The 24,342-nt window shown below is 49.4% G+C and overlaps 1 protein-coding gene across 1 annotated transcript in view; it reads left to right on the top strand.

Moving 5' to 3' along the window:
* SPATA13 (spermatogenesis associated 13) overlaps nt 1–24,342 on the top strand; it is a 117,469-nt gene that overhangs the window by 45,263 nt on the left and 47,864 nt on the right. Inside the window, exons 2-4 of the mRNA XM_080926159.1 lie at nt 6,334–8,037; nt 20,981–21,319; nt 23,631–23,775. Coding sequence (XP_080782285.1) covers nt 6,475–8,037; nt 20,981–21,319; nt 23,631–23,775 — 2,047 coding nt within the window. The 5' untranslated portion in view covers nt 6,334–6,474. The remainder of the gene's footprint in view (nt 1–6,333; nt 8,038–20,980; nt 21,320–23,630; nt 23,776–24,342) is intronic.

Raw genomic sequence — 24,342 nt, 5'->3', positions numbered from 1 at the left:
AATAAACAGAAATTTAAAAAACCCATACCATCCTATATGTAGGGTCTTTCTTTTATGGAAACAGATAATTTATTTGGAATACAGCTAGTTCTCAGAGTGTGGGGTACGAACACATTGGCTTCCGGCCCTGCAGTAACACCGACGATGGAAGGTGAGGGCTCCTCTGAGGAGGCGCAGGGGATGGATTGAGTGTGTTTGAGGTGATCATGAGTGTGTTGACACTGAGATAGTCCTCATCTGGATGTGTCTGAGCTGCACGCGTCTGCTGTCCCCACAGCGGACACAGCTTGGTGGCAGAAGCTGAGCAACCCAGTATCTGGACGGCACAGAATGGCCGTATGCTATTTGCCAAGAAACAGGAAACCCCGAAAATGAAATGTGAAGCTTTGCACTCAGCTTCCCGCAGGGAGGGGTGCAGCAGGCATTAATTGTTACTCCTGCTTCTGCTGTTTTTCATGTCACGTGCTTTGACACGTAAAAGAATTAATTGCAAGGTCCACCCAGATGCACATTTACAAAATCAGCACACAAATCATTAACTTTGATCAATAGGTTGATTATTACTAGTTAAAATAAAAGGCCTGGGCGTGGTAGCTCAGACCTGTAATCCCAGCCCGTGGGAGGCTGAGGCCAGCCTAAAATACATGCTGAGTTTCAGGGGCAGAATGTGGTACACAGTTAACCTTGTCTTTGAAATAAAAAGTGAATATTGTTATTAGCTTAGTAATTATCAGCATTTTAAAAGTCGTTTGTAGAACAACATGCTGTTACTGTCACAACATAAACAGACCTGTAGATAGCATAATTAAACCCAACAATATAACATTTCAGTAATTTCAATACTTACTGCTCTGAGACAGTTTCCATAGCATCCCCCCCCCCGTGTATGTGTGTGTGTGTGTGTGTGTGTGTGTGTGTGTGTGTGCGTGCATCTATCTATTTATGTCTATCTCTAACATCTATGTATCTGTTATCAATCATCTATATCTATCTATATTTCTCTTTGTCATTTATCAATCAATCTATATCTATCATCTGTCTATCATCTGTCCTCTCTATCTTGGTGTTTTTGAGACAGCATCTAGTATGTAGCCTAGGCCGATCTAGAACTTGCCATAGAACCCAGACTGGCCCCAAAGATCCTCCTGGATCAGCTTCTTAAGTGGTGGGATGACCTCGAGCCTCTACACCGGATGCAGTCTGTCTTGATCCCAGTGGCACTGGTAGCCACGGCTGGTATGAAACATCCCATGGGGAAACCATGTGACCTCAGAATGATACATCTAAAGTATGCAGAACAAACAGTGTCATCCTCGTCCTCTGCCGCTGGTCACTCACCTGCTGGATGACGAGGACAGCAGAATCAGACTTAATTTTTTGCTCTAAAGCACTTTTCAGACTCTTCAGAGATACCCGGAGAAAGCAGAGAAGGAGCAGAATGCGGGGGACAGGAGGTAAGCAGTAGGCCAGTTGAGCTCTACAAGGTCCTGGGCACCAGAGAAAGGGCTCCTGTGTTAGAGACGGGAAGAGTTACTTAGGAGCCTCCTTCCTTGAGCTAATGAACACAAGGCAGAGCACGTTCGAACAGAGAGACTCCAACTCGGGATGATGTGTGTTCTGAAGGGAAAGTGGGCAGATGTGCAGCCGACCCCTACGCTGGAGGGATCAGCTACTTGAACCCAGAACCTGACAGAATCTGGCACATAAGGGGGCAGAGCCAAAGCAAAGTCAGATGCCAACCACAGAGGTGCTGGGGCCTCCTTCCTCCCCCTCTCAGACTACCTCCCACACTTGGTCCCCACTGACCAGATCTATCAGAAGCCTTTAGTCCTGGTAGCTAGGATTGTGATCCCCTGCAGCGGAGACAACACCCACAGGAGAGTGACTCTGAGAGAAGGCGTGGACTCGCGGTGGGGCAGCCTGTGGGCTAGAGGGGTAGCCCAGGGGTGGAGAGCTTGCCTAGCTTGCACGGGGCCCTCCGTTTTTGTTGTTTGTTTTTTGCTTTAGTAAGCACCACAGAGCCTCATCAGAACGGACCCTGGCTAGGGTGGGGTCTGGAGAGCTGCAGCCAGCGACGTGTTGTTTCAGTGACAGTGCCATGTGTGGATCAGAAAGCAGGCTGCTGACAGAGTGAAGGGTGGGTGGGGTGATCCGGAGCTAGGAGCAGATTTGTCCAAGAGGAAGGCGCCTCGGGCTAGGGACAGGTCGTGTGCCGCTCCACACTACTGGAGACCAGGGGACGAAGGGCTGAGATGGTCTCTAGGCTCTGGCCAATAGGTGACAGTGCTGGACTAACTCCATGCCTGCCCACTATACTCTTTTTTTTCTAGATTTATTTATTTGTTTTATATACACTGCGCACACCAGAAGAGAGTGTCAAATTCCATTAAAGATGGTTGTGAGCCACCATGTAGTTGCTGGGATTTGAACTCGGGACCTCTGGAAGAGCAGTCAGTGCTCTTAACCACTGAGCCATCTCCAGACCCTGCCCACTGTACTCTTACTGCTGGTCTGGAATCCCCACCCCGCAGCAAACAGTCCGACGGTTCCTGGTGGATGGCTGAGACATGAGACCTAAACTGTAGAATGCTCTTTTTGTTGACGTGCGTTAACTCACGGTGAGTGTTCATCTTTTCAGGTGCAGGAACTGCTTTCATTAGCTCGTTGCAAAGAAAACCTAGGAATTGGAACTACTTTTGGAACGTTTCCTTTTAATGACTTTTGGGTCGTTTGTCTGAACATAACATTTTGATGAACCATCGAAATGAATGTGGAAGGGTGGCTATTGCTCGGCAGTCCCCAGCCTCACTGACTTTCGTACGAGTTTCAGATGCGCTCTGAAGTGGTGTCCGCGGCCCAGTAAAGCTGGTCCCTATTTCTACTCCTTTAACATTCCTGGTTCTGATCGAAAATTGGTTACAGCTGTCTCTAGAGATTTCTCATTATGAGCAGGCAGAAATATTTCACTGTGAAGTTCATTCACCCCGGAGTCCAGCTTGTGGGCAACTGGATTTCACAATATTCCCATCTCGAATTCTTTCTTGTCGTTCCCTTCCTTCATAAGCATCTCTGGCAGTGGTCCCGTGATTTATAAGGCTTGCCATGGGGCCAGTAATTGAATTGTGGCCCTTGTTAGCTAATGGGGGTCAGAGCCTCAGCTCTGACTAATGCAGCTTGGTGCGTTGCTCGGGGATTCTGGGAAAGCTTTTGTTCGTTCCTGTGATGTTCACTTTCCACTCCAAAGCAGTAAACAGCAATGGCCTCGTTTGGCTCGTGAGCAACAAACAGTAAATCGTCAGTTTTCTAGTCCTGTTCAGATGGGAGTCCGAATCTAAGTTTGAATGTTTTTAAAGCAAATACTAGTATAATAAAAACATAAGCATCTTCAACCTAGAAAAGTAGTGGCAAGCGGTGCCCCCACTCCGTGCTACTTGGATGGCTGAGGCAGGGGGATTGCTGTTCAGATACAAGCTTAGTGAGACCCCGTCTCAGAGTAAAAGGGTAACGAGTGAAATAACAAGACAGCGTCACTGAGAACAGGGGCCGAGACAGCTCAGGGGTGGAGGCTTGTCCAGCATGTGTGAAGCCTAAATTTAATCATCAGAGCAAAGTGCAGAAAACATAGGAGTTATGATCTGTCACCTAAACAAAGATACAGATTTGTATCAAGATATATCTTCAATAAGCTTAAGTGTGCGATCTCCTGGTTCTCAAACCTTAGCAGCCCATAGATTTGTTCCCATTACCACAATGCCATTACTCTTTGGTAATACGTGCTAGGTTTTATGCTCAGGGCATGTAGACATCTGGCCCCATTTCCCATGGATCTCTGCACTCATTGCATTGGGCCACCCTTCCAATGGCACCCCTCCAATGCCACTGTTCTGCTTGCTGTACTCAGTTTAAGGACCACCCGCCCCATCCCCAGCTTTTGCCTGAGAGTTGAGACTGTTCATTCTTCACCTCCTTCTATCATACCGTGTTCCCAGCTGCCGTTGCCTCATGCCAACTTCCTCTCACCGTCCTGAACACCCTACGGGGCCTGGCCTGCACCCTCTGGAGGACGATGACATCAGGAGTTGATCGATTGTCTCCTCTTAGTTCATGGACGGCATGGATCACAGGTTGCTGAGACGGCTTGCTGGAGATTGTGTAGCAATGGTTAGGGTTAGCATCTCTGCATAGCCCATGTCTTCTGAGGAGCATTTTCAAACTTCCCAACATACTTCTCTGCATCCCTTGAGCCTCCAGAGTCCCCTTAACGCAGGGTTTGTCTTGGGCTAAAACGGGCTTGTGGCGCCCTCTACTGGTGTCACTAACTTAAGCCCCCGTGACTGGCACATCCTTACTGCTGGACCTGCAGTCTGTTCTTGCCTGCGGACTGGACTTGGCCACTTCACTCTGGTTCATTTTCGGACTCCAAGGCGTATGGAAGTAAGCACACACCCACACTGCTGAAGACAGGCAGGCAACCTAACTGTTGGCCCCTTTCAACCTCTCAGGCACAATCAAGACTCTGCTCCTGTGGTTTATTCAAATGCAACCCATGCCCCCCCTCCACCCCTCTCCGACAGTCTCCTTTAGATTCGTGCACCTCGAGGGCACAGTAGGCCATCAGTCTTCCTCGTAGGAAAGTGCTGACAGGCTAAGTCTTAGAGACTCCCACATCCTGGGCCTCATCAATCCCTTATGTTTTCCCTGGCTCTCCCTGACAGTCCTTCCTCGCTGGATGTGATACAGGGGCCAAAGGGGAAAGAAAGCGGTGTGTGGGGGCAGGTAAAGCGGGCAGCATCTTCACATCGCTCAAATCTAGCTTGAAAAAAACAGTAAGCTAAGTAAAATGGAACCTCAGGTTCTCTCTACAGAGTCCTCCTCCTGCCTTAACTGTTACTTGGAGGAAAAGGCCTTGACTAGTATCTGAAAACGGCTAGCATTTGATTTCTCCGGGTCAGGGGGTGCTGCGATTGGAGTCGTGTGCACAGAGTGCAGGTCCCAGCTGTGCCTCTGTCTCTCTAGGCATTGGTTTAATGCACCATTCAGAGAGGACCAGCTGTGGGACCTCCAGACAAATGCCCTCACCTGCCCACGCGGCCATGCAGTTATCTCTGGATCAGAGTACATTCCAATAGCCTCAGGCTTCTGTGAATGCTCAGGGATGCTGTAACGGAGTCCATATCTACACCGGACCATAGTCAACAGCCTAGAAGTGATGTACGCACTGTCTGACCGATGGCCTTTTATGGTCTCATAATCTGAAGCTCAATTATTAGTTTATTTATCGGGAATAAAAGGGGTGTGACATTTAAGCTAACCTATGAAGGCTGAGAAAGGCTGAGCCAGAGTTGACTGATGGGAAAGGGGTTAAAGATACAGTGTTCTCACTTGTGGGGAGTAGGAAGTGCTGCAGGGGAGGCTTGGGCAAGGGCAGGAGGACTGGACACGGCTGAGTGTAGAGGGCTGGACGTAAGATGAGGGAAGAGGGTGTTTGACTCTCATGCCTGTGTCCCCATGTGTTTCCTCGCGCCACACTGTGACAGGTACAGCTCTCTGAGTGTCTTCTGTACACAGCCTTTCCTCAAGCTTCTCGCCGTGTGGGGCCATGTGTGCCTGCCATGCTGTGGGGTCCTCACAGCTTTCCGTGGACACTTGGCCTCTGCCAGGACCCCCAGGAGTCCGCTAGCCCAGCTCCCAGCTCATATGGGCTGATGTTTCAGGAGGCCTGTGTGGAAGTTGCTGTGGGGTTGATGTTGATAATAAGAGACCCCTTCCATTCACACAAAGAACAAGGGCTCACTATTTGCATTCTAGCGTTTTCTCGGGATTCTCTGCCGTGTTAAGTGTACATCCCTAGCTATCTCTTGTCTGTTTCTCTCTTTAGGAATATATATATTAGGAATATTTAGGAATAGGAATATATATATTTAGAAATATATATGCTTAGGAATATATATATTTAGGAATATATATTTAAGAATATATATATCTAGGAATATATATATCTAGGAATATATATTTAAAAAATATATATCTAGGAATATATATATTTAGAAATATATATGTTTAGGAGTATATATATAGGAATATATATTTAGAAATATATATGTTTAGGAATATATATATTTAGGAATGTGTATACACACACACACACACACATATAATGTGCATGCCTTCCATTTCTTGCTTTGATTAAAAGTAAATTTTAGAATAACTCTTAGTGAGTCAGCCTTGTCCTGGAGCTTGCTGGTTTTCTTAGCAGTTGTTAGCGCGATCAGCCTCTGTAGAGGCGCCTCCTCGGGGACAATGGTTAAACGCCTGCTTTGTTTTGTGCTGCAGGCAGTAGCTGTGACTACGGATCCAGATGCGCACAGCAGATGTGAAAGCCAGGCTGCTGTCCTTGGAGATGAAGGTCTGGAGCTGGGATCCCTGGTTACCGGTGTGAATGGGGGTTTGAACCAGGCTGCCCACCCTAAGACCATGACAACAGCCCAGGATGGCCATGGGCAAGGTGCCACGGCCACTTGTTCAGCCTCCAACCCGAAGGCCCCCAAAATGGTGACATCCTCAGCATGTCGGAATGGAGGCTGCCAAAGCAGCTCCAGCAGTGATCGTGAAGCCGGGGAAGCCGGGGAGGCCAGGCTCAGCCCTTCCAAGCTGGTACGTCTCTTCTCTGGTAGTCGGAAGAGGATGAATTCGAACTCTGAGAGGCCACGCTCGGTGGTCCTTGTGGGGAATTCCTCCACATGGAACGCCCTGGCCTCCTTCCGTAAAATGGGCTCTTTTAAAAGACTGAAATCGTCTGTCCTTCAAGGGATTCAGAACCGGGAGGGGACAGAAGTTTCCAAGGAGGAACCTACAGGAGACCCAGGAAGGGCTGCTCCCAATGGCACCATCCTGGGGAAGGGCCTGGGCAGGTGTTCATCCTTGGGCCCTGTGGGAGATGGTGCTGGGTCCGACTGCTCGGACCCTGAGGACACGGAGGACGCCTTCCAGAGGAGCACGCACCGTTCGCGCAGCATCCGCAGGGCCTATGGCCTGGGCCGCATCAGCCTGCTGGACCTGGGGCGGCAGCCAGTGCCGGAGCCCGCTGTGTGCGAGATCCAAGTGCGCGACCCTGAGCCCAGTAGGGCTGCGCCTCTGCCTCGCAGAAGCAAGAGCATCGACAGCGTGAACGTCCTGAAGAGCTCCTTCAAGCGCAAGTCTGCGTCCAACCTCACGGAACTGCAGGGTGACAGGCAGGCTCCCCGCAGGACCCTCAGCAGCTTCTTCACAGACTCTGAGAAGCCGAGTGGCTCAGAGAGAAGAACCAGACGCTGGAGGAGCCCTATCAGGGCCAAGGACTTCGACAGAGTCCTAAGACTGGTGAGCAACGTCAAGGACGCAGCCTGGAAGAGGGAGGCGCCCAGGAGTGCAGCCCCTAGCCCTGGTCCCTGTCTGGGGGACGCGGACCCACAACTTGCACCACGAAGCAAACTACACGATGACTACTCACGCCGTACCAGCAGCAGCGTGGAGCCAGATGCCAGGCGTGGCGGCCCCTTGTCCTCAACCTGTGCCCCTGCACCGTGCACTGCGGAGCCCTACGCAGCTCCAGAACCCCACCTAGATGTGGATACTGCAGTATTCCCCCTGGAAACTAAAAGCACTCAGCCACTGGGAAACGATGGACCTCGGGTCAGCAGTCCCTCACCAATCCCCACAGACCCAGAAAGGTTGAGCCACGCCTCCAATGAGACACATCCGGGCAGCCAGCATCCCTCTGACCCTGTGCAGCTTCCCACTCCTCTGAGGCCCACCACACCCAAGCCCCAAAGCCCTCAGAGCCCAGGGAGCACTAAATGCCCCAGTAGTCTAAGTGTGCTGTCCCTCAGTTCAGCGGACAGTGAAGAACAGACCGAGAATGCTGTGAACAGGCAGCCAGGACCCGTGTCCCTCCGGGACACTGTCCTCACCACCGCTGGTGATGTCGGAGGAGAAAGCAGTGACAGCCATTTCCCTTCGAATCTCAGCGGAGCCAATCCAGAAGAGAGGAAGGAAGAGGTAAGGGTCCAGGTGGGGTCCCCATAGCGGGTGACAGTACGGGAGGGGGCGCTTGTCTAGGATTGTTCTGTCATTCACCCCGAGATTTCCAAAGACCGCTGGCTCTGCCTGTGCCTCATTAGGTTCTAGTTTGCCTGGTTCAGGATGTGCCTCCCGCAGGTGTTTATTTGGCACATACAAGGTTCCAGGTTAGCCCCACCCCCCAGCGCCCCACCCTCCAGCACCCCGCCATCCCAAAAGGTCATCTTTATCCCACTGAAAATGGAATCGCTAACAAATGCTATCCCTGGATGTAGTGTTAGCCAAACCATCCGTGGAAAAGGTATTTACTGAGTTTCTACTATGTGCTACTAGGTCCTGGGAATTTAATGTGACCACTGGGGCTTCTCAGAGTTTTCACCTTGTGAAGGGATTTTTTTCCTCCCGTATCATCTGTGCATTTTAAATTGTTTACTGTTATTCCTTCCCAACAGAGTCCTCGTAAATGCAGCTCTTTGTGTTAGAGAACAGTAAGTCTCAGGAGTCTTTCGTTTCCTAGGAATGAATTAGAACTCAGTAGCTGTCAAGCCCAGGCTGCCGCTTCTCCAAAGAGATTTTAATGACGGCCGTTGCACTTATTTTTAGGGTAGAGCTCCACGCAGCTCGTGGATCGAATCAGTGAAGAAATAGCTGTCAGAGCTGTAAGCGCTGACTTCCTTTCACATCCTGTCAAGCAGCCAGACAGTTCTAACTTCACTGTGCAAGCCTCACTTTGTAAGAACGTTCGGTAACATCGCCTTACATAGGCAACAGACGCGCACCCACGTGTGCACATCTCTAGACCCTTACATAGCCAACAGACTCAAATCCACGTGTGCACATTTCTAGACCGTGCTGCAGCCGTTGAATCGGTGTTTGCAATAGGAAATTACTCCTTAGCAAGTGCTCCCTCCCACCCCGCCCATTGCACAGGGTTTGCAGGCAGGGGCCCGGGCCGCCTGTGGACTTGCTATTATAAATTCACTGAGATGATGCTCTGTAGCCCAGGCTGCCCTCAGAGTCACACTCCGGAGCGCTGGGACTATTGCTGTGTACCGCACTTCCATGGCTGGCAAATGTCCATTTGTGACTTTGGCTAGGTCCATAGGGCCTTCTGGGAAGGACTGAGAGAGCAGAATTGTACAGCGTCCTTGAGGGAGAGCCAAACCAGCTTTCAGGATACTGCATCAGCAGACATGCAGCTTCAGAGTCTAGGCCCAGACTGTCTGTCAGAGCTTTCCAGTATTGAAGACGATTTGCTCATTTTGGAAACAGGCAGTCCTGGGAAGCAGTTCCAACTCTGCTGACTTCAATTTTTTTTTTTTTTTTAAATTGGCCAAAGGTTTCACTGAGCATGCTCAGTCAGTTTTGCATCTGACCACTGGCTGGGTCTGATTCTATACATGTATAAGCTCATTAACTGGGAGATTGAGGCAGGAGAGCTTAATTTGACACCGTTCTGTTACATAGCATGTCTGTCTCAACGCAGAGTTTTATTTTGTTGAAGGCTGTACTGGCTTAGATCAAAGACTGGGGTGGGGCCGTCGGTTTGGCCCTCTGACAGGGGCAGCCTATCATAGCAGGAATTGATGTCAGAGTGACATTGTATCTCGAGATTGGAGACAGAAAGAGAGAAGGTTGGTAAGGTCACATGGTCCCTGTTAAGGACATTCTCCAAGTGAGCTAAGGACCTTCCACTGGGGTTTCCCCCAGAGAGTCACACAGCACCCCTAATACTTTCACCCTAGGGACTGAACTTTAATCTTGAGCTTCGAAAGACATGGACCACCCCAGCTAGCACTGGTGAGACATACACTCCAGCAGACACTCTGTTCTGCCCATGTTTGGTGCCCCATGACTCTCGTAAAGGGTCTTTTTTTCTAGTTTCACGGGTTCTGTATGTTAAATGTGGGATTCTGAGCCTGAACATTGCTTCCTTCCTGTGCTGAGCGTTGTCTCTGGGACGGTATAAACCGTCTCGAGGGGAGACAGGAGGATAATAAGTTTAAGGTAATCATCTGACATGTGCTTGTCTTCATGCTGCTGTCTTTGGAAAACCATGGCCTTGTCCTGCCACCTGGCGGTCATTCTTGGTAAAGAACAGTGCTGGGTTGGGCATGACCCTAAAAATTATTCCTTCTTTTAAAAATGTTATTCAGAAGCTGAGTGTGCTCACAGAGATCTGTAACCCCAGCACTTAGGATGCAGAGGTGGGAGGATTCGAGTTCAAGGCCAGTCTGAGCTACGTAGTAAGTTCTGTCTTCAAAAGACGCACATAGTTCTCATGCAGAGTTCAAGGCCTAGGGCTTGAACTCTGTGGTCCAGTTCTTTCTTGCCTCTGACATGGCAGGCTGTGAATTCCATCCTCCAATTTGGAAGATAAAGGCTACTTGAAATTTTTGTGTTAATAGTGTTCCTCATTGTCTTATTCAGGGTTTCTATTCCTGCACAAACATCAGGACCAAGAAGCAAATTGGGGAGGGAAGGGTTTATTCAGCTTATACTTCCACATTACTGTTCACCAAAGGAAGTCAGGACTGGAACCCAAGCAGGTCAGGAAGCAGGAGCTGATGCAGAGGCCATGGAGGGATGTTACTTACTGGCTTGCTTCCCCTGGCTTTCTCAGCCTGCTTTCTTGGAACCCAGGTCTACCAGACCAGGGATGGCTCCACCCACAATGGGCTGGGCCAGGGATGGCACCACCCACAATGGGCTGGGCCAGGGATGGCACCACCCACAATGGGCTGGGCCAGGGATGGCTCCACCCACAATGGGCTGGGCCCTCCCCCCTTGATCACTAGTTGAGAAAATGCCTTACAGCTGGATCTCATGGAGGCATTTCCTCAACTGAGGTTTCTTTCTCTGATAACTCCAGCTTGTGTCAGGTTGACACAACATCAGCCAGCACACCTGGTGAACACCAGGGAGCCAGGGATGTGTGAGCAGAGAGACAAGCCAGGCTCAGCCCTCTGGAGAAGACATTTAGAAGGAAAGGGACCAGAAGGAAAGCTGCGGGTGTGTGTCAAAAAGCCTGAAGGTGATGAGGTGAGGAAACAGTGGACAGGAGCTAAAGATGAGCCTGAGGATGAAGAGCACGGAAGAGCTGGTCACGGCCCAGGCTGTTAACGTCCACTGTGTGCCAGATGGGGCGGGTCATTGTTTGTTTACTACAAAGCCATCCCTGTCCTCAAAATGAGGATGAGGTACCAGCTGTTACCATGGCAGCAATTGTAAAGCTAGGCTAGAAGGATCACCGAATTTGAGGTCAGCCTGGGCTACAAGGTAAGGTTCTAACCTGGGACTAACCAGTCCTTTACACAGACAGCTGTGAGGTTAGCCCAGACTGACCAGTCCCTCCACACAGACTGTTGTGAGGTTAGCCCAGGCTGATCAGTCCCTTCATACAGGCTGCTGTGAAGGTTAGCAACGTATCACAGGCGTTTAGCACACTGTGTGTCTATCAGAGGCTTACATGTGACTATATCAGGTGACTAAACTGCTGTGGTTGGGGAACTGGAGGCAGGCTAGCTAACTTGTGCAGCTGTTTGGGTGGAGAGACGGAAGATACGGTTGGTCAATAGGTCTGAATATGATTAGGAGAAGGACCTGGCTTAGAGTTGTGGATTTGAACTTCACCCTGTAGGCGTTGAGGTGTATGTGCAGGTGTAGCAGGGGGGACCTGTGGAGTCAGGGCTGACTGGTCCAGCCTTGTAGAGGAGCCGTAACCCTCCTGAATCTATTCCACAGGTCAGGAGGCCTGCACTTAGGGGAGGAGGGTGTGGACTGCAAAGTCCTTTAGCGATTCTACGTGCAGTGAGTCATTTCAAGTGTTCCTGGGGACAGAGGATCTGTGGTTCTCGGTGCCACGTGGGAAGCACTTTGCTTTTGGATGCTACTCATTAAACAAGCCACAAACTTCATGGCCTGGGAAACGAAGGGCTTCTTTGGCTCTACAAGGACCCGGCTGCTAAAGTAGAGTGCCCCTCCCACTCAGAGCAATGGAGGCAGGGAAATGGCAAATTCAGGCCAGTTTTCGGCTTGAGTGAATGACTCCGGGGGCTTCTGATGCCCCTGCTTCTGTGCCGTTGGGTGGAGGGGCACAAGACCCCGGCACAGTTTAGGCACTCATAAAGTCCTGAGGTGTTGCTTCTGGGAGGATTTGATGGCTTGGACATTATGTCACACAGCCATTCCTACAACCAGGAAGGTGATGTCACATCTACAGAAATGTAGCCAGGCATGCGTATGAAACCCTGGGTTTGTTCCCCAGCACCCATAAACCAGGCCTGGAGGTGCATACCTGTAATTCCAGCACATGGGAGGTGATCCGTCGCCACGTGGGGAGTTCAAGGCCAGCCTGGACTGTAGAAGACTCCCATAAAAGGAAGGAAAGAAGGCAGGCTGACTAGACTGCTCCGTAGGTATAGCCTGTGTCATCAAGCCTGACAGCCTGGGTATAACCCCCAGGGCCCTCATGGTGGAAGGAAAGAACCAGTTTCCATTACTCCTCTTTGGCCACAGCACTCATGTACAATACACACATAAACAGACAAACAGACAAATGTCTTTAAAACCCGTGTTTAAAAAGAAAAGGGAGGCGGGGGCAAGGGAAATGCAGTGATTCCAGCAAGTCTGCTCAAGATGAATTTAGCTACTTTACAGAGAGGTCTAATCGGAAACTTTCAGCTAGAAGAAATGGGCGGCTGCTGTGTCAGCCCAGTTGAGAGCTGTTTAGAGTCAGTGTGTGCTCACAGCCCAGAAGGACATGCTGGTTTGGCTTTGCGTCTCTGTGCAGCTGTAGCTCATTGCCTTAGCCACTGGCCGGCACAGCTGCTGTAGGTTAACTGTGGGTTTTCTTTTCTTTTTCTTTTTTGTTTTTGTTTGATTTGTTTTGTTTTCAGTCAGGCCTTCACCAGTTAGCCAGAGCAGGCTAGAACTTGATACAGAGATCAGGCTGGCCCCCAACTCGCAGAGATCCACCTGCCACTCCTTCCTAGTGCAGGGATTGAAGGCATGTCCCACCATGCCGGGCTGTGCTTTTGAAGTGAGCATTTGGTGATTCTTGTAAATCTGTGGACTAGGGCAATCATGTGACTTGTTATCTTTTGAGACCAATGTTTTTCAGTGGTAGATTGTCCTCGGTGTTGACATGTGTCATAGCAGGTCATGGGTTAGTTCTTTATTCCCTTTTAGCTTGTGGATTTGTGGTCACACACTAGAGAGACAGGTAAGAGAATGTCTGTAAGTTCAAGGCCAGCTTGGGCTATGTATTCGAACGTGCAAATAAAAATAAAACAAGCAAAAGCGTTAGGCTTTTGGAGAGGTGCAGAACCAGCTGGGGTACGGAAGCAAGGAACTCTGCAATGGCTGCTTCAGGGATGGAGGCAGGCGACGTCCCACCCTCTGCCGTGGCAGGATGGAGACCCAGTCGGCTACCGGTGTGTTTCTGTCTTAAGTGAGAAGCCTGAGAGCAGAGCGGAGGTGTAAAGCTGCTGTCGGTCATTCCTGGGGGCTCTGTGGAATCAGTGGGACCGACCTGTGGAGTTGCTGTGAGGGCAGATCTTCTTACCTACACACTGACTCCCATGCTTACTGGAAACACGTCACAGAAACACCCAGAATCGGTGCTTTATTGACCACCGGGCACCCTCAGAGCAATCAAAGGGACATACACTGCTAGCCACCAGACGATGGGAGAATTGTTCCTGCTCTGTCCTGTTCCATTGCTAGTCGGGCTTCTGAAGCAGTAAAATCCCATGGTTCTTTCCTTCCAGTTCTGAGCATCAAGCCCAGGCCTCTGAGCATGCTGAGCAAGCGCTTTCACCAAGCTCCACTTAAGGCCAAGCTCCCAGGGCTGCTGCATCTTGTCTGACAAGATAGCCCCTCTGTGTAGCCCAGACCAGCCACAAACTCACAGTGCTCTTGCCCTAGTTTGCCGAGTGCTAAGATTACTGGTGTAAGTTATCACAGCTACCTTGGATGTGGTTTCTTTCTTCCTTCCTTCCTTTCTTTCTTTAAGGGTGTTTACATTTGTTTACTGTGTATTTACATGTAAATACATGTATTTACATGTTTACTTGTATTTACATGCTTGTGCTCAGGGACAGCTTGGTGAGAGGAGTTCCTTCTCTCCTTCCACTGAATAGGTCCCTGGGAGGGAACTTGTATCAGGTGTGGCAGCTGGCTCCTTTGTGCCAGCTTACATTCCTGTTCTCCTCCAAGAGGCTCTCACCTATGCTGCCCATTCGTTATTTCTTCTTGTGTGTGTGTGGGGGGGGGGGATAATCCAGAGTGCAAAGGGAACTGAGCCTGGCAGCTCATGCCGTAACCCTAGCACCCCAGGCTGAGGCAAGAAGATAACCATACATTCTGGGACAGCCTGTGTTATGCATGAAGACTCAGCTCTTCAACTTCTACCCCCACTACACACACACACACACACACACACACACACACACCTGCCAAAGAAATGGGGGGGCAAAAAAGGGTTGTTTGCAGAAACATGAAATTAGACATTCAGACCTTTAGTTCTTGTGAAGTAGCCCTTATTTGTATAATGGAGTCATTTTCAGAAGTAGTTTCCATCTGCTCTGAGAAGCTTGTTCCCTGTTACTCCGCACAAAGACGTTCTTTTTATGTGATAGGGTTCACAGTGCTCTGATAGACCCTCAGGGTCTGACAGGAAGGAACTCCGTGAACTTACCAACACTTCTAGGCATGATGGCACAGGCAAGAGGCTCATGGGAGGCCAACCTGGGCTACATAGTTCCAGGCCAGCCTGAGTTACATGTGAGACCCTGTCTCAGGAGGGGAAAGTATGCACACGGTTGTCAGGTTTTCTGTGGCTTATGTCTAGGGCAAGGCCTCTGGTGAGCACCTGTAGTCCCCAAACTTGGGAATATAAGGCAGGAGGGTCACTTGAGTCCATGTGTCCTAGGCCAGCTTCGAAGCGAAGGGGAGACCTCATTTCTTTAAATAAAAAGGACCTCAGAAGGAAAAGGCAAAGGGAAGGGAATCCAAACCACACAGCTGCGATCCAGAAACAATCCTCATTCCCACCTCTCGGTACTTATGAAACACTTACGGAGTAAAAGTTTTAATCTGGCGCATGGATGCTTGTAATCATAGCGAGGTGACAAGCCTTTCCCACTTTGTTTCTTTCGTCAACTGTTTCATCTTGTGGAACAGGGTCCTTGAACTCCAGTCCCCCGACACCACACCATCCTTTTGGGGAGTAAGAATGGAAGAGTATTTGTTGCATTTGAATCAAGCTCTTGATTCAGTCTCTGGACTAATCAGGGCCACTTTTGACTACTCCAGGCCCAGGGCACTGGACCCAGCCTAAGAAGTATTTAATTTTTCATCCTCAAATATTTTTTAAGTTACTTATTTACTTTGCAGGCAAATGGATGGAATTAAAAAGTATTTTTTAAAAAGATTTATTTATTTTATATATGTGGGTACACTGTCACTGTCTTCAGACACACTAGAAGAAGGGTCCCATGACAGATGGTTGTAAGCCACCATGTGGTTGCTGGGAATTGAACTCAGGACCTCTGGAAGAGCAGTCAGTGCTCTTAACCACTGAACCATCTCTCCAGCCCCTAAAAAGTGTTTTTAATTATTGAAGTTACTGTTTTCTCTTCCCAATCTGGGGGATCAAACTAAAGGCCAACCAATAGGCCCTTCTCCAGTAGATCCTATCAATGTTAAGCTTCTAGCGCCTGTTATTAATAAACTGCTAACCACTCTAACATTTACGAGAGACTAGTATTTGATTTGTCTACCACATGGCAGGTCCTTAGCATGAGAAGAATATGTAAGATAATCACATTAGTGCCAACCGCTGTCATAGTATTTTGACAGTTTTCTCTCAGTTAGTGGCTTGTTTAATTTGGGGCTAGAAAGTCATAATAAACCTTTATTGAGATCCTAAAATAAGAAAAGTCAATTTCAGTATTCTTTTCTAAGGGAAATGCTGGCTGCTGGCTAAGAAATGTTTTAGCCTGTATTTTATTGCCAATTTTCTCTTTCCAAGCTTTTCCTGTGGTACGATCAGAATGAAGTTTCCTTTCTGGCTGGCAGGGAGACAGAGGTGCCATTTGCCTATGTCTGCTGTGGTTACAATATCAGACAGTTTATTAGTTTGTTGTATTGGGAGGGTCCTCCTGAGTAGCTCAGGTTGGCCTTCTCGTCTCTACCTGGCAGATCATAAGCCCTACTGATGTCTCTGCACTTCCTTTGAACTCTGAAGAACTGTCATTCATCTGGGATCTTAGGAGTTCTTACTCAATATCCTAGGACATATATATAAAATTCACACAAATGCACACCAGCTCCGTGTTGCTTTGTCCAGCTTCAAACTTCTTGTTGACTGTAACAACAGTCACCCATCTGGAAGCCCACAAGCTCAGAGTCGCCGTGCATCAGAATCCAGTCTTTGTGAGGCTCCACCAGCTTCTAGTGGAAGTGGCAGTCATCGGGCTTGTTCATGTGCCATTCCTTGTCTGGGGAGAGAACTCAGTTGTTAGAACGCCCACCTAACACTGTGTGATCTCCCAATCCGGGAAGTAGAGGTCGAAATGTCAGAGTTCAAGAACATCCTTAGATACAGGTCAAGACAGAAGCTAACCTGGGCTAAATAAAACCCTGCTTCTGGGTAGATAAATCAACACCAGTCTCTATTCCATCCACGAGAAACTTGCATCCTTTGTGTTTGTATTCACATTTTCCTTAGCTTATAAAGTCAACAGCCATCCGGTTAGAGCCCACCTAATCCAGGGTGAGCCCATTCAAAAGCGATCACTCTCTGCAAAGCACACTGGCAGATCCGCAGAGTGGTTAGGAGTACCTCTGTTTGGGGGCACTTGCCAGCTAGCCCTGTGCCCACTCACTGCTTCTGAACAGATGTTATCACACCGGGTTCCTTTAAGCGTTTGCTTTTAATCTCCAGTTAATAATTCGTAGAATTTCCTTCCGAAGAAACGTCTCAGGGAAGCAGTTTATGTTAGTTTGTATAGTCTTTTGTTTCGGGAGCTGGAAAAAAAAAAAAAAACGAAAAAAGTCCTGTATAGGAAGAGAAAACTGCTCACTGTCTAGGAAAGGCACTTTAGGGGTAGCTCAGCAAAGGGAGAGTTAAAAGGGCAGTCCCCGGAGTGCAAGGTCTGTTGACAAAGGTTTATGACTTGGGTGTGTGACTTGGTGGTTCAAGCTTCAGGGACTCAGAGACATGTGAGCCTGCTGGACTGGACCAGTCAGAGCTCTGCCTGGCCGTGTAGGGCCCTGATCACAGCTTTTAAAAGACCTGAACAACTCTGGGACACATGGATGTGGTCAACTGCCTGTTTTTCCAGTGTGTTTGTGGGCCGCCCCTGCCCATGGCTAAATCTCAGGTAGGTTCTCAGCCTGCAGGGGTTGATGCTTGCTGGAGTGTTATGTTTAAGCTTCCAAGGATGGGCCTGCTAATCTACAGTCTCCATGGTGAACCTGGACAGTATTTTGGAAGCACAAAAATTTTGCTTTTTTTTTTTTTTTTTAAGTAGTTTGGAACAGTGCCCCTATGAGAGAGTCCCTGCCTGGCATGCCTGGGTTCGTCTGGACATAGCCGAGTCCACGTTAGTCTGGAAGGGACCTGTCCTTTTTGGCTGAGGGGCAGCATTTGAATGTGAGCTCAAACTCGGACTTCTCTGCCACATCTCCTAAAATGAACATTTCAACTTCATGTGACATTCTCTGACTAGGTTTTGAGATTCCCTGAGCCCTGGGCTGTTTTGGTGCCTTTTAGAGGGTGCTGCCTCTGGTATCCTCAGGGGAACGGTGCAAACACTGAAGTCCGGTTACAGTGGATTTCACCTTTGCTGCCCATATTCAGACAGCTGGCACGGCAGGAACACACTCAGGGCTGCTTTGCCTGTGCCTACCTTGCCCAGCCCTGATCACTTCCTGGTATATTTATTTTTGGCATCAGTAAGAAAATACAGGCTGCACGTTACATAAGCACAGAGCAGCTTCTAGCCATTAAGAAACAACTGTGATTTTTAATGTTTGTGAGTAGTTAGACCACTCGGTGCCTCTGGTTTTGTTCTGCGCACTTCTGTTTTTCTAGTGAGCTGTCTCTTGACCCTTTTAAAATGACATTATATAAATGGATTTATTCTTACCGTGTATCTGAGTTGCTTGTGTCATTTGAATTGGTAGTTTGTTTCAGTTCCCCATAATAATCCGATTTTCATAAATTCAGACAATGATGTTAACTTTATGGTTTTTCTCTTTTTCCCATGGGGATGTTAGGAAGGATAAAAACATATATATCTCCTCCTCGGTGCATGCTGAGTTCACAGAAAAATTCCTCTGGAGGGTGGTGAGGATCTGAAGTGGGGAGGAGGGGAGACTGGGAATGAGAGAAACTCAGGAACCAGGGCTCTGACTCTCCCTCCCCAGCAGTGTAAGCAAATGGAATGGGGGGGACTTAGGACCATGGAATTTGTGGTGAGATGACTTTTCTCACACGTCCCTGTCTTGCATAACTGTATACTCTGGCCCTTAGGTGTCTGGAAGGCACAGGACGAAGCCTGGACAGGTTGGCAGGTTCCCTGAGTGGCCGTGTGGCCCTGGGCAAACCACTCCACTGCCTTCTCTTTCATTGTCTCTACATTCCAGTGTAGCGACTTTTCTTGAACTCGGAGGTAAAATTAGTAACATGAGACCTCTATTCCAGCTTAAAGCTTAGGCAGTCTCCCAGCTGACCGACCTGACTAGCCTATAGCACGCCGTGTGGCTAGCTCTCCCTTCCTCTGCTCGGCCACAGCGCACGTCTGTCCTTTTCCAAGTCAGCTCTTGGATCTCTCTCTCTTTGCCCTGCGTCCTCCTCTCTGTGGAAGTTCTGCCCCTAATCCCTGCCCAAGCTTTTGGCCTCAGCTCTTTCTTTTATAACCAGTCAGTAGAGAGACAACCTCTGATATCTCATAAATACATGGCATCACCTGGTCCAGGCAGGCGAGAAAGACAAGCATTTACATAAAGAAAGCCAGTGATGGGCCCATAGGAATGGCAATATCAGAGCTCTGCCAGCACTTATCTCTCTGCCAGTACAGAATGAACTGAAGATACAGAGGTGTGCCTTCACACAGTGAGGCAGGGTTACTCTGGCGTCCCAGCTGCTGTGTCGGCACGGGCTTCTTGGTTGATGAGCTGCTCTTATTCATGGGGTCTAGTACTTCAGTTTGATAATATGGACTATATCTTTTTTTATTCTCTTAGTTTTTGAGTTGTGAGTTTCGCTGTGTTACTCAGACTGGCCTTAAACTCTGGTGTAATCTTAATGAACACTCAGGGCATGTCAGACTGGAAATTAAACTAGCCTTCATTTTAGGACTCTGTTGTTACTGACACAAAGTATTTTGTCCCGGGCCTGTGCCATTGAACTTCCTTCTGGCCCAGACTATCTCATGGACAGAGTGGGCAAGACTGCCTCAGGTTACTGTGTCACCCCTTGGCCACCTGCCTTTGACAGCCACCCACTGCCTGCTCTGTTGCTACCTCTGGCTTCCTGTGTAGCCTTTTCTGCCTACTCAGCATATCCCTGAATCCTCCCCCTACCCTGTGGCTTTATACCCCGTTTGAATTGTGTTTTCAAAGCATGAATAGTGGCAAACCAGATGGGTATCACTTACCTGTGATCTCAGCAACTTGGGGGTCCAGGGCAGGAAGGTTGCCTCAAGACATGTGCACACACCCACACACATGCATGCATGCACCAGTCTCTGGACCAGCCCAGTCCTTCTTGCATCCAGGTTTGGGTAGATGGGAACCTATTTCCAGGCAGGGCAAATGCTACTCTGTGGTCATCTTTGTAGAGTGACAGATGACTTTACCTGTTTGTCCTAACAGACACTTCGGCCACTTGCCTGGGGTTGTCTGAGTAACAGCCCTGGCAGGGATGGATATAGTTTATGCACAATTCCAAACAATGAGTGTTTTCGAGAATGCTTTTGAAAAAGGATGAGCCTGGGTGAGCCTGGTGGCCCATAACAGTTTACACAGGCATGGCAGGGAGTCAGTTAGAGTTCAGAGCCAGTCTGGGATACATAGCAAAATCCTGTCCCCACACTCCCAAAGACAGAAAACTTGTTTGAAGAATTAGAAGCAGTGGGGGTCTAGCTTGGTGCAAACACCTGGTGGAGTGCTCCTCAGTACACACAAGGCTCCAGGTTTGGTCTGGGACAGCTAGCACAAAGCATTGCCTCTTTTAGAGTCACAGAACCCTTGTCATCTTCAGGTGGTTTGAACCCACTGTCCTCCTGTCTGTCTCCCAAGCACCGAGACTGCTTCCTGGACCACTGTGCTCAGCTGAGGGTCCTGGAAGACTGTAATTTATCCAGTCTGAGAGCCAATGCTAGCCTTCTCTTGTCCAAACCTACACAGTGTTTATAGTCTGATCGCTCTAGGAGCCCCACGTAGTTCAGGCCACTGCCATGAGACTGTGGCCGTGGAATGGGGCCCTCAAAGGTCAAGGTCTCTCAGCCCTGGATATAATGACATGGCACTTCTATGTGTCAGTATTGTCATAGTGTGAGAAGGTGTAGATCTCATGACACCTCTAACCTATTATACAGTCACTTCCGGCTGCTGTGGCCAGCCTCCTGCTCTTAGGCATATTTGGGGAACACCCGCCTTAGCTGTATATCCATTGTTTTATGGTAGACCTGCTGACATTCTTAATGTCTCAGGGTAGCTCATCACTGGTCGCCCCCCCCCCCCCAAAGATCTCCTAAACCGCAGTTAATTCAGTCTGGACTAGAATCCGGCTCTGGTTAGTGAGTTGTGTTCTCACAGTCTGTGGCTCTGCAGAGTGGGAGGGGCAGCAGGCGTCTGCTGTCTTGTACCTGCCTGGATCTGAGCTCACTCAGCCTGTTCGTTTGCAAAGGTGGTGACTGAAGATGACCGGAGGCGGGGCTCAGCCCCGGAGGAGGAGCAAAATGAGGCGCCTCGAATCTCCAGGAGGAGGTGGGGCTCAGGGAGGTGCACCAGGCCACGACCACTGTCTGACTATGGCCAGCTGGCCTGCAGAAGCTTGTCCATTCCTGAAGATGCCGTTGCTGCAGACCCTCCAGATGAAGACCACGTGGACAGGATGCACCCTGCAAGTGTGACCGCCACCAGCCAGGATCCATGTGCCCCCTCAGGCTGTTCCAGAGGAGGCCGGAGAAGGCGACCCATATCTGTAATTGGAGGGGTCAGCTTCTACGGCAACGCCCCGGTCCAAGTAAGAGCTGGTCTCTTCAGTCATGGCCAGCAAAGACACTCAGCTCCCTGCCTCTGTCCCCCTGCAGACTAAACTGGACACTGCTTTTCCTTCTGGAGGAGAACATACCTCCTCGCCCCTGTCCTTCCTGACTTTGAAACCTGCTTGGATCTGCACTAACAGTCTGCTCTCTCGTCCTGCTTTCTAATCTCCTTTCCTGGAGCCTCAGCTCACATCACAGACTTACCACTTGTCTGAAAAGAACCTGAGACCCGAGCCGGGGGACCATAGCCTGGCTTTATCTCTTTACTTCCTGAGGGGAGTGAGTGGTCGTTGTTAGAAGGCAAACGTGGGAACAAAGTAAAGATGAAAGAGAGGGGGGGGCGGGGCTGGATGTAGCTCAGAGATAGCACTTGTTTCTAAATCAGCTCTGCCCCAGTGATCACCCCACCACCATTCCGGCCATGCCGAGCTCTCTACCATGCAGCACCACCACCTCTCCTGCTCCGCTTCTGGGCTGCAGGTTGGACCATAGACACGGTGGCCCCAGCACACTTGACAAGTATTTAAGGGCACAGTGAGCACTTCCAGGTTGTGGAATATCCACGAGAAGCTCCATCTGGGAGAAAGTCAAACGGCTTTGCTCACCTGTGCCAACCAACACCATGTTCACACAGTCGCAGAAGAGTTTATATAATAATGTAAACGCTCAGCTTAGTATCGAAAATCGGCTAGGTGCTTTCTTAAGTTACCTGTAAAATTCTCTGGGAATAAAAAATCTCATATTGGGCTTGGACTGTGTGTTAAGAGTTTTTCCTGCCAAGTCCAGCACAATGTCCTGCTTATAGAAAACACTCAAAAGCCCTTGCCTAATTCAGTTGAGTTGAATTCTTTAAGTAAAATTATAAAAAGCCCAGTGTGGTGGCACACAGCTGTGACCCCAGCCCTTGGGAGAGGGGAGTAGGGATGAGGAATTCAAGGTCATTCAGCCAAGGGAGACCAGTGTGGGTTACGAGACCTTGCCTCAGGAACAAGCAAACGGCGCAAGCAAAACTGAAGTTAAAGATACAAGGTCTTTAAGATCCTTTTGTTTTAAGGTGCTCCGCTTGGGAGAGATCTCTAAAGCAAACTGTAATGTATCTAAACACAAGACACGGCTGAGGGATAGTCTGAACGTCAAAATAGTATTGTGTCCAGACATGGTGCTTGTGCCTGTAATTCTAGAATTCAAGATGCTGAGGCAGAGGACTTGTAGGATTGAGGTCACCCTGGTCAGCAGAGCAAGGCCTGGTTTATATCCTAAAGCACAGGAGGGGAGACAGCTAAGTGGTTAATGGTTTTCACTCCTTTTATAGAACACCCATGTGAGGCAGCTCACATCCACTTATAACAGCAGTACCAGGGGATCAGACACACTCTCAGGGCCGCTGCAAGTGCCCACTCATAGGGGACGCACTCGCACACACACACACACACACACACACACATACACACAAATACACACATACACACACATACACACACACATATACACACGCACACACACACATACACACACATACACACACGCACACACACACATACACGAGCACACACATACACACACACATACACACACATATACACACACACATACATACACACATACACACGCGCACACACACACAACACATACACACACACACACACATACACACACTATGTAAAATTAAAAATAATGACTTATTCATTTTTAACTTTATGTGCGTTGGTGTTTCGCCTGCACGTATTACTGTGTGAGGGTGTCAGATCCCCTGGGACTAGGTACAGATAGTTGTGAGCTGCCATGTGGGTGCTAGGAATTAAATCCAGGTCCTCTGGTAGAACAGCCAGCTCTCTTACTTCCTGATCCATCTCTCCAGCTCCCCAAATACATTCTTTTTAAAAAGCACAGTCACTAAAGATCTGTGACCATGCCTATGTGCTGTGGTCCAGCCCTTGCATCCTTAGATGTACTGTGGTCACAGTACCTTCCTAACTGTCGCTCACAGCTCCGCTGCTGCCTCAGCCTTCCTGTCCCTCGGAGGTCCCCCCTCTCTCTCCCCCCCCCCCGTGTTCCCCTCCGGCATGTCTCTCACGAGTGGGAAGAAGTGTGACAGAGCCAGCTTTGTGGCTGCCTGCTGGAACTTTAGAACGGCCTGTTGCCTGGTGCAGCCTGCAGCTGCCGGTGGGGTTTGAAGAAGGCACTCCACATCTGCCAGTGGCTTCAGGGCGAGAACACAGAAATGTTTTGCGGCTTGCAGGAGCTGAGACTTCCTGGCACCTTCTCACAGCTTCTCACTTCCTTTCACAGCCAGCAGCCAGGCCTCCTGTGCCTGCACACCAAGTTCCACCCTACAAGGCTGTGTCTGCCCGCCTCCGGCCCTTCACCTTCTCCCAGAGTACTCCCATCGGGCTGGACCGCGTGGGGCGTCGCCGGCAGATGAAAACATCCCATGGTGAGTCTTGGGGGCTTCCTCTGTGCCCTGGAATCTTTTGTCTGGGATCAGGGAGCCTGAGACACCAGGGGATTCTGCACTATTCCCATCACGTCACCAGGGCAGTGCGGCAGTTGTTGTCTGGCTTGCTCTGGATTTCAAACTCCTGAGTTGCTATGGCGCCCTGTCGGTGTAAACCGACTCATCTAGAGACCTCAGGTTCTGGTGTGGACGGTATTTGCTGTTTGTTGTTGTTCTGAGGCTACAGGACCCCGTGCTAGACCTCTCCTAGCTTCTGCCGGTGTCAGGGCTCCACCTGGACGCCTGTGACATTCACCCGGCTGCAAACCCATGTGCCTCCTTCTGTCAGGACACCAGTCTCAATAAAGTCCCTCATCTTAATTCGCCACCGACAAAGACAGTGTTTTCATCTAAGTCACTGTCAGGGGTCTGGAGAAAGGATGTCATTGTCATTGGGGATTAACGATTGTACTGAGTGTTTGTCATGTCTGCACGTGCTCGGATACCAACGAAGACCAGAAAAGCATGGGAAACCGGAGGTTGTTAGGAACGGAGAGAGTTTCCCCT

This window comes from Micromys minutus (genome assembly GCF_963924665.1).
Source record: "Micromys minutus genome assembly, chromosome: 12".
Lineage (NCBI taxonomy): Eukaryota > Metazoa > Chordata > Mammalia > Rodentia > Muridae > Micromys > Micromys minutus.
This window is presented reverse-complemented; position numbering and strand designations above follow the sequence as displayed.